Source organism: Miniopterus natalensis, chromosome 17, assembly GCF_054644295.1.
Source record: "Miniopterus natalensis isolate mMinNat1 chromosome 17, mMinNat1.hap1, whole genome shotgun sequence".
In the NCBI taxonomy this organism is placed as follows: domain Eukaryota; kingdom Metazoa; phylum Chordata; class Mammalia; order Chiroptera; family Miniopteridae; genus Miniopterus; species Miniopterus natalensis.
The window spans coordinates 34,222,668-34,234,280 of NC_142097.1; the positions used below are offsets into that span (position 1 = coordinate 34,222,668).

Consider the following 11,613-nt stretch of genomic DNA (forward strand, 5'->3'; position numbering starts at 1 on the left):
AGATAGTCACAGTTTTCCAGAGATCACGACAAGATCTAACCAGTCGCGCGTGGTCACCGGCGCCGGAGCGGGCCAGCCCAGCCCAGCCCCGCGCAGAGCCCCCGCCACCCCCGCGCTCAGAGCCCCGCGCCCCTCGCCGTGCGCCGGACGGGGAGCGGGAGGAGCCGCCGCCGCGCTCGCCACCCGGGTCGCCCTTCCAACTCGCGCGCCGCCGCCCGGGCCGGGGGTCCGAGCCCCGCGCCCCCGGCCCCGGCCCCCAGGCGCCTGGGCCGGATGTCCCGATGAGAGAGCCGGCGCTGGCGGCCAGCGCCATGGCTTACCATCCGTTCCACGCGCCACGGCCGGCCGACTTCCCCATGTCCGCCTTCCTGGCGGCGGCGCAGCCTTCCTTCTTCCCCGCGCTCGCCCTGCCGCCCGGCGCGCTGGCCAAGCCGCTGCCCGACCCGGGCCTGGCGGGGGCGGCGGCGGCGGCGGCGGCCGCGGCGGCAGCGGCCGAGGCGGGGCTGCACGTCTCGGCACTCGGCCCGCACCCGCCCGCCGCGCATCTGCGCTCGCTTAAGAGCCTGGAGCCCGAGGACGAGGTGGAGGACGACCCCAAGGTGACGCTGGAAGCCAAAGAGCTGTGGGACCAGTTCCACAAGCTGGGCACCGAGATGGTCATCACCAAGTCCGGGAGGTAGGGCGGCCCGCTGGCCGGAGCGCGCGGGCGGGCGGGGGACCCGACAGCACCGGCCGGCGCCGAGCCTCCGCTCGGTGCTCCCGGCTCCGGCCCGGTGCCGCTTAGCTCCCACAGGCCGCCCAGAGACTTTTCTCGTTTGGCACCGAGCGATATTTTAAGAACCTGAAACATCAAAACCTCCCAAATGAAGTAGAACGAAAACGTGCTCCTCCGGAGTAGTTCCGACCGTCCCGAGTCCCGGAGCCGAGGAGGCCCCGCGCGCGGCCCCGGCGGGTCTCGGGCTCCGCTACAACTTCCCGGCCCCGCGGCCTTGCCCCTCGCCTCCCAGTCCGGCTTGGAGCCCCGGGGAGATCCAGCGTCTCCCGGACTTTCCTCTGACTCTGGACCCCAGAATGGGACCCGCACCCCGGGAGACCCGGGCCGGCCCGCGGGTCCCCGCCGACCCCTCCGCTCCCGACAGCGAGCGTGGAGCGGGCCCAGCCGCGGCCCTGACCCCGCGGGGAGCCTGGTCCGGCCCAGGAGCGCGCGGCTCCCCGGGCGCACACTCCTCCAGGCCTTGAAGCCGGGAGGAAACCACAGCCCCGTCCCTCCGCCCTTCCACCCGGCCGCGGACAGTCCAGGCCTCAGGCTCGCCCGCTTCCCTGGACCTTCAGGGTCAGGGTCCTTGTTGGGCGCTGTAACCCAGTCCCCCAAACAAACATCCTCTGAGTTTGTTTCCGGGCGCTTCCGTCCCAGTGGGTGTACCTCCTGAACGAATTTCAGGGAGATTCAAGAGAAGCAGTTGTATTTTCAGAGGGTCTGGGTTTCTTTCCTGGACATTTCCTCTCAGATGAGGGTGAAAGAGGGTCACCAGATCTGAGCGTAGGGCCATGGCAAGTCTTACAGTAGGAGGGTCTGGGCAGCAGAAATGGGATTTTCCAGGAGTAACCACCACAGGTGGGAGTCTCCCAGGCAGCAGTAAGGGGGCAGGACAGCAGCCCCAGGGAAACCCCGGCGGGGAGGCTCCAGGCAGTGGTGTGCATCTGGGGAGAGAGTCCAGGGACAGAGCTGGGCCCCACGAGTCTTCCCCTTTCCCTTCCTCGCAGGCGGATGTTTCCTCCATTCAAGGTGCGAGTCAGCGGTCTGGACAAGAAGGCCAAGTACATCCTGCTGATGGACATTGTGGCCGCCGATGACTGCCGGTATAAATTCCATAATTCTCGCTGGATGGTGGCCGGTAAGGCCGACCCGGAGATGCCCAAACGCATGTACATCCACCCGGACAGCCCGGCCACCGGAGAGCAGTGGATGGCCAAGCCTGTGGCCTTTCACAAGCTGAAGCTGACTAACAACATCTCCGACAAACATGGCTTTGTGAGTGTGGGACAGGCTTGGGGATGGGGGGCCGGAGACCGCACCTAGCACGGCAGCCCAGGGCTGAAGAGTGAACCAGGGGCATTTCCCAGAGGGGCCCGCTGGTGCCCTGCCCAGGTCACTGCCCAGTGGTTTATGCCGGCTGGGCCTGGGCCCAGAGGGCTCTGCTCTGTAAGCGGGGGAACGGCCGGGTAGTTCCAAGCTGCTAACAGTCTCGGCTTGGGTCAGGCCTTGGAAAAGCCCTTCCTGGTGACCAGTGGGATGCAGGTGCGCCTGGGACTCCGCTGTGCAGCCACCGGTCTTTAGACGTTGAGCTTGGAAGACCTGCCCATGACCTCAGCTTATTCTCACCCTTCCCCAAGACCGGTGTTCCCATTTTTCTCCCCAAACTAGGAGATTTGAAAATTAAATCAGCTCCCCATACCCTCTGTGAGACTCCCTTCCCTCCTCCCACAGGCAGATGCCGACCGGAAGGAGAGAGTTGGGGGTTCTCTCGGCTTCTGCCCTAGCCAGGGCCCCAGCCAGGGCCCCAGGGAATGGGATGGGGCAGTTCATGGGCAAAAGGGACTGCCTATTCATAGTTAGGGCAGCCGGTGAGCCCCAGAGTTCCCAGTCTTCTCTCCGTGGGTTTACTAGGGCTTAGCAATACGCCCAGGAAGAGAGGTTAAGAGTGGAGTTGTGGAGGGTTTCTATTTAGTTTTATTTCTGTTTTCAACTGGGGTAAATATTTTTTAAATAGAGAAAGAGAAAAACTGAAGAAAATTGAAAGAGAAAATAAAATAAATTATAAACGAGGAAAAAAAGCAGAAAAGACAGGAGAAAATAGCAAAGGAGGCGGGGGAGGGAGCAGGGAAAGCAGAACCATGTGAGAGGCAGAAATTGAAAGAGGTAGGGTCCCCAGAGATTAGAAATGCCCGGGCCAAAGGCCGAGGGCTGCCGGCTGACCTGCGCCCTCCCCGCAGACCATCCTGAACTCCATGCACAAGTACCAACCCCGCTTCCACATCGTGAGAGCCAACGACATCCTGAAGCTGCCCTACAGCACCTTCCGCACCTACGTGTTCCCCGAGACCGACTTCATCGCCGTCACTGCTTACCAGAACGACAAGGTGCGGGGCGTGGGCGGCGGGCCCAGGCCCTGCGCCGACGCCCCCGCAGCGTGCGGGCTCCCATACCCCACTCACATCCGCGGGCACCCCACCCCCCGCACCCACCCCGCTCCCAGCACAAGTCTTTCATCTGTAAGCGCAGCACCCACCGAAACCCCCCAGGCTCCCTCCCAAGTCCACGACACGTACACACACGCTCCCTGGGGTGTGCAACAGCTGGGCGCTGGTTGAGGTGGGGATGTTTACTTAGCAATTAGCAGAGACTCGGGGCAGCACTGACAATTTTACATTTCATTCGTTTATTTCTTGGCTCAGGGATGGGAATTTAAATGCAGAGAGTGTGCCCAAGGCAATGTGCCCAGGCTCTCCCTAGGCTAGGAACCCCACGCTAAGAACCTGGGGCCTAGTTTTCACTCTCCTAGGGGAGCCAGAGGTCGGGACAGGTGACGCCGAGCCCCAAAGCCTTTGGGCCGGGCCAGGGCCCCAGACCTCTTGGGGAGGTGCTTAGAGACGTTTCCTTCAAGCCAAAGGGCTTTTCCTGCTTTCTGCCTTTCTACCCCTTCTCTCTAAAGGGGCAGAGCACCACGCCCGTTAGGTCGGTGCCCGCGTGCACCGCTCTCGGGTGAACGAGAATGTTTGAGTGTCCCGAGGGGCGTTCTGTCTGTCTTTGTGAACCGATGCATCTCCCGTACGCGCGCACCCTTTGGGGCGCCCTAGATACGCGCGGAGGCACGTTTATTCGTTTGCTCTGTAGGCGCTTGTTTTGCGTGTGTGCTGGTGTGTGCGGGCCGTGAGTGGGACCCGTCTTTATGTGTCCACGGACCTTTGTTGTTGTTCGGTCTCTGTGCGCCCGCTCAGGTGCCTGCCGGGCCTGTGTGCGCGCCTGGGCCTGTGTGCGTGCTCGGACAGACTTCCACTCTGTGCGCACAGCTTTGGGCCTGTGTGTGCAAGTGGAGCGATTTTGCCTCGAATACTTCGGAGGAGAGACCCTGTCGCTTTCCTAGAGGCCCGCCCCGCCAGCCTCACCTCGCATTTGGGCTCAGAGCTGCCCATCCCCGGCGGGAGGGTACCAACTGGACACTCCCGGGCTCTCCTCTGGGCTGGCAGCCGCTGACCTCGGGATGCCCCAGGCCAGGCTTGGAAGCGCCGCATCCTGACCTGGCGCCGCTCCCTCGGTCCCCGCAGATCACGCAGCTGAAGATCGACAACAATCCGTTTGCCAAGGGCTTCAGGGACACGGGGAACGGCAGGAGGGAGAAAAGGTGAGGGGTGGCCGGCCTGTCCCGCGGCGGGCGCCTGGAGGGCAGGATGTGGGGTGGGCGAGCGCCGCCGACCCGCTCCCTCGGTTCATCCCCAGGAAGCAGCTGACGCTGCCCTCTCTGCGCCTGTACGAGGAGCACTGCAAGCCCGAGCGCGACGGCGCCGAGTCGGACGCCTCGTCTTGCGACCCTCCCGCGGCACGGGAACCGCCACCGTCCCCGGGGGCAGCGCCGAGCCCCCTCCGCCTTCACCGCACGAGAGGTGAGCGTCAGGCGGTCGGACCGGAGGTGGGGGAGGGGGGAGGGTCTCCTCGGGGCGCGGGCCCTTTGCTGTCCGCCAGGTTAACGTCAGGTTAACCCTAAGGCCGGGGAAGCGGCAGCAGGGCGTCGGGATGGGGCTGCCCGCCTGGACGCCCCGTAACGGCCCCTCGTGGCCAGAGGATCCGCTGGACTCGGAGCTAGGCCCCCGGCGCTGTGTGCCTCCCGCAGCAAAGGAAGCTGCTGGGCTCGGTTTCTCCCGCTGGATATAAGGGGTCTCGGGTTGGGCGACCTGCCGCTGCCCCTCGCCCGACGAGGACCCAGGAGCCTTGGACTCGCCCTCCCGACGGCAGGCCTTCCCAGGCCCCGGGAGCCCGGGGAGCCCTCGCGCCCGCCTCTCCCCGGGCCCTGTAACCCCGCGCCCTCCCCCCGCAGCCGAGGAGAAGGCGTTCGCCGCGGACAGCGACCCCGAGCCCGAGCGGCTGGGCGAGGAGCGCGCGCGCCCCGCGCTGGGCCGCAGCCCGGCCCCGGACGGCAGCCCCCCTCGCCTGACGGAGCCTGAGCGCGCCCGGGAGCGGCGCAGCCCGGAGACCAGCAGGGAGCCGGCGGAGGGCGGCGGGGACGGCCCGCTCGGGCCGCGGAGCCTGGAGAAGGAGCGCGCCGACGCCCGGCGCAAGGACGAGGGGCGCAAGGAGGCGGGTGAGGGCAAGGAGCCCAGCCTGGCGCCGCTGGTGGTACAGACGGACGGTGCGTCCCCCCTGGGCGCCGGCCACCTCCCGGGACTGGCTCTCTCCGGCCATCTGCACGGGCAGCAGTTTTTCGGGCCGCTGGGGGCCGGCCAGCCGCTCTTCCTGCACCCGGGACAGTTCGCCATGGGCCCCGGAGCCTTCTCCGCCATGGGCATGGGCCACCTGCTCGCCTCGGTGGCAGGCGGCGGCACTGGCGGCGGCGGGCCGGGGGCCACCGCCGGGCTGGACGCAGGCGGGCTGGGACCCGCGGTCAGTGCGGCGAGCAGCGCCGCACCCTTCCCGTTCCACCTCTCCCAGCACATGCTGGCATCTCAGGTAAGGCCTGCGGCCTGGCGGCGTCCCGACGGGGGGGGGGGGGGGGGGAGCAAGGGGGGGCGGGGAGCTGAAGGGGGCCGCAGGTGCTGAGATTGTAGCGGGCAAGGACTCGGTCCTGGGGCCTGGGAGGGCCTGGTGTGCGCTCTCTAGGCCACCTAGGCGCAGGGATAGTAACACTGTAGGTCCGGAGTCTGGCCAGGGCGCTCCTGAATCCTGTGTGACCTTGGGCAAGTCCCTTCCCCTCTCTGGGCCGTTTTCTTCCCAATAACCGCGTAATAGAATGAGGCACCCATTAGGTTCTTCCTGCTCTGACAGACTGGGGCTGCCCCTGGCTTTTGTGAACTCCACTTTCCTGGCCTCAGGACGTTTTTCTTGGGAACAAAAACCCTTGGCTCACTGTCAGTCCCTGAAAGGCCAGGGTGGCTGGACAAAGACAGTAGGACATTTTGCAATATTTTCTGGGCAACTGACCACCAAAATGACCCACGTCCAGGTGTCTTTTTCAGGCCCTCCAGGAAGTCCTCTGACCTGACAAAGGACAGGGCTGTTCCTTCCCCCACCTCGGGCCTCCTGACTCCCCCAGCCACGCATCTCAGGGAAAAGGAGCTCAGTTCCCCAGGCCCAGGTTGAAACTCTGAGCTCCCAGGGGAAAGTTTATTAAACCGTGGCCAGCAGCAAAATAAGGAGATCGGGTGAGGAGAGCGGCCTCTTTGGTTGCTTGGGTGGAATAGTCCCTGTGGAAAGATGTGGATTCTCTTCATTCATTTTCTTCCCTCTGAGGTTTCTGGCAAATTGAACCCTTGAGATCGTATCTTACGGGAAGGAAAATAGGAGTTCAGGTCTGAGAAGGCTCCTTGGGTTCAGAAGCAAATATTTTTAAAGTGGGGAGAAGAGATTCTGTTTAAATAGGTTTTAAACAGAGCTCAGGGAGGGGCGGTGTGGAGTGAGTGTTCGAGGCACTAACATCACATACCTAGGGCTCTGAGCTGGCAAGGAAGCTTCTGGAAAATGGAGTTCAGGGCCTGGAGGTGGAAACTGAACCCTTGGTTCTGTATGTATGTGAGTGCCTCCTCCCCAGACAAATTCTGGTGACCATCATGGGCACCGTAGAGGTCATGGGGAAGTGACGGCTTCTAGACACAGCCTGGTCAACAGGTGCAAGGCCAGGGTGAGAGTACCCAGCACTCAGGAGGCATCACTTGCTACACTTCTAGTGGTTAACTACCCAAGCCAGGGTAGCCCACCCCTGGCCATCCGGCAGAGCCAAATGGGGAGATCTGATGCCAACCTCCCTCCTCCCAACTTGGGATTCCAGATCTGAATGCCCAGTAGGCCTTGACCTTCTAGGAAGGATATTTTTTCATTTCTGACTAAGCTACTTTTTTTCTTCCTGCCTGAGCCAGGCCTGCGTCTCCCTAGAAGCCCCGCACAGTCAGCTCCCTGCCCTCCTCCCCATACCCACTTACTCTGGGGAGTGAGCCATTATTTCAAAGGTCAGATAATCCAAAAGTCGGGCCTCACGGACTCAGGCGGTGTTTATCCAAGGTTTCCTGGCTACTGTGCTCTGCACAGGCAAAGACTGCATTCCTTCCTCAGCTGCCACCGAGGTGCCGCCAGGAGTTCTTTATAGAATATTCAGGCCAGTTTATAAACTGACTGGCATCTGCGCCCTTCTCCTGGCCCAGGCAGAGACCTCTGAGCAGGTGGGCAGGCGGGGAAGTTTTACAGAGCTCCTCCCTGCCTGGGCTGCCTCGGCCCTTTGGGGCACCTGCAGGTAGAAGGGCCGGGGAGGCCGCTGTTCCAGGTGAGCAGGACTTCCAAAGGCAGCCGAGCTGCCTGCTTGCCACCTGGCCCCACGCCGGCCGCGTCCTCCCTCTAGGCCTTGGCCTGTGCTACTTTAGCCACCTGGAATGTCCCTCCCCTTACTCCCGCTGGCACAGAGCTCGGCGGTGCCAGGCCTTTGCGGCAGCCTGAAGTGAGCGCCCCTTGTAACTGGGTCGGCCATAGCATTACTGCCTCGTGCCTGGCTGCTGCCTGGGGCGGTAGTTACCTGAGCTCTGGCCTCTGTTCCTGAAACCCCAGGGCAGGGAGTCCTCCTTGCAGCACCCCCCCCCCCAGCTCACCCCGAACACCCCAGGCAGGATGCCTAACCCCTGCGTCGTTCTGTTCCTTCCAGGGAATCCCGATGCCCACTTTTGGAGGCCTCTTCCCCTATCCCTACACCTACATGGCGGCCGCCGCGGCCGCCGCCTCCGCCCTGCCGGCCTCCAGCGCTGCGGCTGCGGCCGCCGCGGCCGCCGGCTCGCTGTCCCGGAGCCCGTTCCTGGGCGGCGCCCGGCCGCGGCTGCGCTTCAGCCCCTACCAGATCCCGGTGGCCGTGCCGCCCGGCGCCGGCCTGCTCGCCGCCGGGCTGGCCGAGGCCTCCAAGGCTGCGGGCGGCGGCAGCCGGGAGCCCAGCCCGCTGCCCGAGCTGGCGCTCCGGAAAGTGGGGGCCCCTCCCCGCGGGGCCCTGTCGCCCAGCGGCTCGGCCAAAGAGGCGGCCAGCGAACTGCAGAGCATCCAGAGACTGGTGAGTGGGCTGGAGAGCCAGCGAGCCCTCTCCCCCGGCAGGGAGTCGCCCAAGTGAGGGGGCTGCCCAGCCGCGCCGCCGCCACGCTGGCCTCCGGGCTGCCTGCGCCTGCTGCTTGGGACCTGTACAGCACAGAATGGGTATTTATTTAAATAAAGGAGCAAAAGCGGGCTGCAGCAGCCGGAATAGAGTCCTGACCAGCCAGCGGGGGTGGGGTGGGGGGCCTGGGACACTGCCCTGAACCTCACACGGAACCCCGCTCCCGGGATCACAGTCGCTTTGGGGCCACTGGACTCGGTCCAGATTTGCTCGTGTCAAGGTGGCATCGTCCAGGTCCTCCGGTGCTGTGGGGAGACCTCATCTCCCGCCCAGCGGTCTCTTCAGGAGCCAGAAGGTGCAGGGGTTAGAGGTGGGAGCTTTGGAGGGGAGCCCCAGAGGCCCTGGCCTCCTGCCTGGACCGTATGAGAATCTGGGGTGAGGGGTGCTGGGGTCCATGAAGACAAGTCAGTGTAGACTTGAGCCGGGAGGGACCTGTTCTTTCAGTCCCCCCAGCCCTGTCCCCAAGAGGCAGGCGCCCCTTCCACCCCTGGGTCAGCGGAGGGAGTGGCACTTCTGCCTTGATTCCCAGGGAAGAAAAAAAAAAAAAGATATTTATAAAATAAATGGTAATTTGTGTAAATAAGCTTTAAGATTCCCAGAATATGCAAATTGGTATTAATTTATTCAAAGGTGTACATTGCTGTGTACATAATATTTAGAGATTAACTCATAGCATTTAATTTTTCTTCCATTTCACCTGAGCATCTATATTGTACAGGGCTGAGGGGGGCGTCCTCGGCTGCAGAAGGCCCGCCCCTGGATGAGCTCCCACCCCCACCCCCGCCCAGCCCCTCGGCCCCTCCGCCCGGGCTCTGCTCGCCTGGCCCGCTGGCTCCACCTCAGGTTTTCACTTTTCGCTCCGGAGCGAGACGAAACGACAAAAGAAAAACAAAAACAAAAACAAAAAATGAGAGAAAACAATAAAACGCTACGATGCGAAGTGACCGGCGCTGTGCGCTCTGTGGGCCGCGCGGGGCTGGGGCGCAGCAGGCGCACTAGGAGGGACCCGAGGCGGGGACCCAGGGCTCGGCGGCAGCTGCACCCCGGGGCGGCGGGCGGAGCTGCGAGGCCGGGCGGCGGGCGGAGCTGCGAGGCCGGGCGGCGCCGTCGCGGGCCAGGGCCGGCGAGTAGGCGCCAGGCGGCGTCGAGCCCCCGAGCCCCCCGCGCTCCCAGCGCGTGCTGCGCCCCAGGCCGGGGCCCGGGCTCCCTCTGCTGGCCACTCACCTCCGTCCGCCGCTCCAGCCGCTCCGTGGGCTCCCGGCTCCCTTGCTGGGGCACCCTAGTGGAAACGCGTCCCCTTTTAGCGCCTCTGGGGGGGGGGGGGGCTGGTAAGGTGGGTGATCCCTCTCTCCCCTCCAAGGAGGGGTTGGGCCTGGCTTCCCCAGTACGGCAGACCCTAGAACTCTTCCATCTCTGTGCCTCCTGAGTCTCAAAAAGAAACACCCTCTCCGTGTCGGGGCTGTTGACTAGAGTGGCAAAGTTTAGCCCGAAAGTTCTTCCTTGTAACTCATCTGAATCTCTCTCGGAGGTGTGGGAGTGTGGGTGGTAGGCTAGCCCTTTCCTGCCTCAGTTTCCCCCTATATAATAATGGGCTTGGCTGGGGAGTCTCCGGGAGTCCCACTGTATCAGCCGCCCTTAGGCCCGCCCTTCCCCAGACCCGCTCCTGCAAAGACAACTGCGCCCGGCCCTCGTCCTGAGAGCTGGGCGGGGGCACCCTCCCCCCTTCTCCCCGCCAACAGCGTCTGCAGCCCCAGCGCTAGCAGGAAGGGTGGGAGGTGGGCAGTCGGCCACTTCCTCCGCCCACCCCTAGGTCTCCCCCTTACTGACCCCTCCACCTCCGTCCCAGTTCTCCTTTTTTTCTCTGGTTGTGACTTTATTTATATATATATATTTTTTTTACATTCGATATTATTTTGTATTAGTTTCAGGTGTACAGTGTAGTGGTGAGTCATACTTTACAAAGTGGTTCCCGGATACTTCAAGTACCCACCTGCACCACGCACAGTTAAGATATTATTGACTGTATCACTTCCCTGTGCTGTGCCCTACCTCCCCGTGACTGCTTTGTGACCACAAACCTGTACTTCTCAATCCCTTCACCATTCCCATCCAGCCCCCAAACCCCTCCCCCAGGCACCCCTCAGTCTGGTCTCTATCTGTGAGTCCCAGTTCTCTCTTTAAGCCTTAGGGATCCGTGACGCCCTGCCGGGCAGGCTGTCCACCTCTGCACTTTGGACAGGGTGGCAGGCACTGGCCTTCGACTCACCAGGGACGCCAGGGGACGGTGATTCTGGTGGAGAAAGGGTGAAGGTGGAGGTGGAATTGACAGTGTCCTGGCCTCCGAGCTCCCAGGACACCTTCCTGAGCCTACACATTTGCAAGGAAGGAGAACTGGTGGTCTCTTCCCGGGAGGGAGCTGGCCCCTGGCCACGCTCCACTTGGCTGTGGTCTGGGCTGGTGAACGAGCGGGAGGGCGAAGGAGACTGTCCCGGCCCCTAGACGGCGGGCTCCCGCTTCCCTGCCTCCCTCCGGGCTTCAGGCGGGCAGAGCAGCGAAGGGGCTGCCCAAGACGGGGCGCGGCGGAGAGACCCCTTTCCCAGCCCAGATAGAACCCTTCGTCGATAGCGCACTTGCTCAAGGGGGCTTTGGGCTGGAAACGCCTGTAAGATTCAAAGAGGAGGAGTGCGTCCGCTCCTTCGGTTTCTGGCCGTCGGTGCGTCTGGAAGGAGGCGGCGCGTCCACAGCAGCCTGCGAAGCGCGCCGCTGACACCAGGGGGCAGCACCCGACTGGAGCCGCGGGCGGGGCCGCGGGCGCAGTGGGGACCCAACGCCGGAGGGTCGCCGCTCAGTCGGGGCGGGGCGCTGCGGGAGGGTCTGGGTCGGCTGAAGTGATACTGGAGGCCCCGCGCCCCGAGTGCGGTGTAGACTCGTCCTTGCTTTCCTCCCCGCCTCCCGCCCTGCTCTACTGGGTCCCGGCTGCGGGAACCGGGCTGGCGGCGGGAGCTGGTCCCAGACAAAGGCCAGGCGGCCCCCTGGCCCAATTAAGCCCCAGTCCTTTCAGCCCCCTTTGTTCAGTTAGCCCCAGCTCCGGGCATCCCGCAGCTCCCCTGCCCCAAGGCCTCCTTAACCCTTCAGGGCCTGGCACCGGGGGCCCTAGACGGCAGCATCGCCAGCGTGCGGACCTGTGCGGAGGGCATGTTTAGGGGTGACGGGGACTGAGGGG

General features: G+C 63.8%; 1 protein-coding gene across 1 annotated transcript; it reads left to right on the top strand.

Annotated features, from left to right (window-relative positions):
* Positions 1 to 204: 204 nt before the first annotated feature.
* On the top strand, positions 205 to 9,313 carry TBX2 (T-box transcription factor 2). The gene is made up of 7 exons (XM_087826255.1): positions 205 to 676; positions 1,765 to 2,032; positions 2,995 to 3,141; positions 4,327 to 4,403; positions 4,499 to 4,662; positions 5,094 to 5,722; positions 7,899 to 9,313. Exons 1-7 carry the CDS (start codon positions 282 to 284, stop codon positions 8,346 to 8,348), a joined length of 2,130 nt encoding a protein of 709 aa, XP_087682381.1. The 5' UTR covers positions 205 to 281; the 3' UTR covers positions 8,349 to 9,313.
* The last annotated feature ends 2,300 nt before the right edge of the window (positions 9,314 to 11,613 follow it).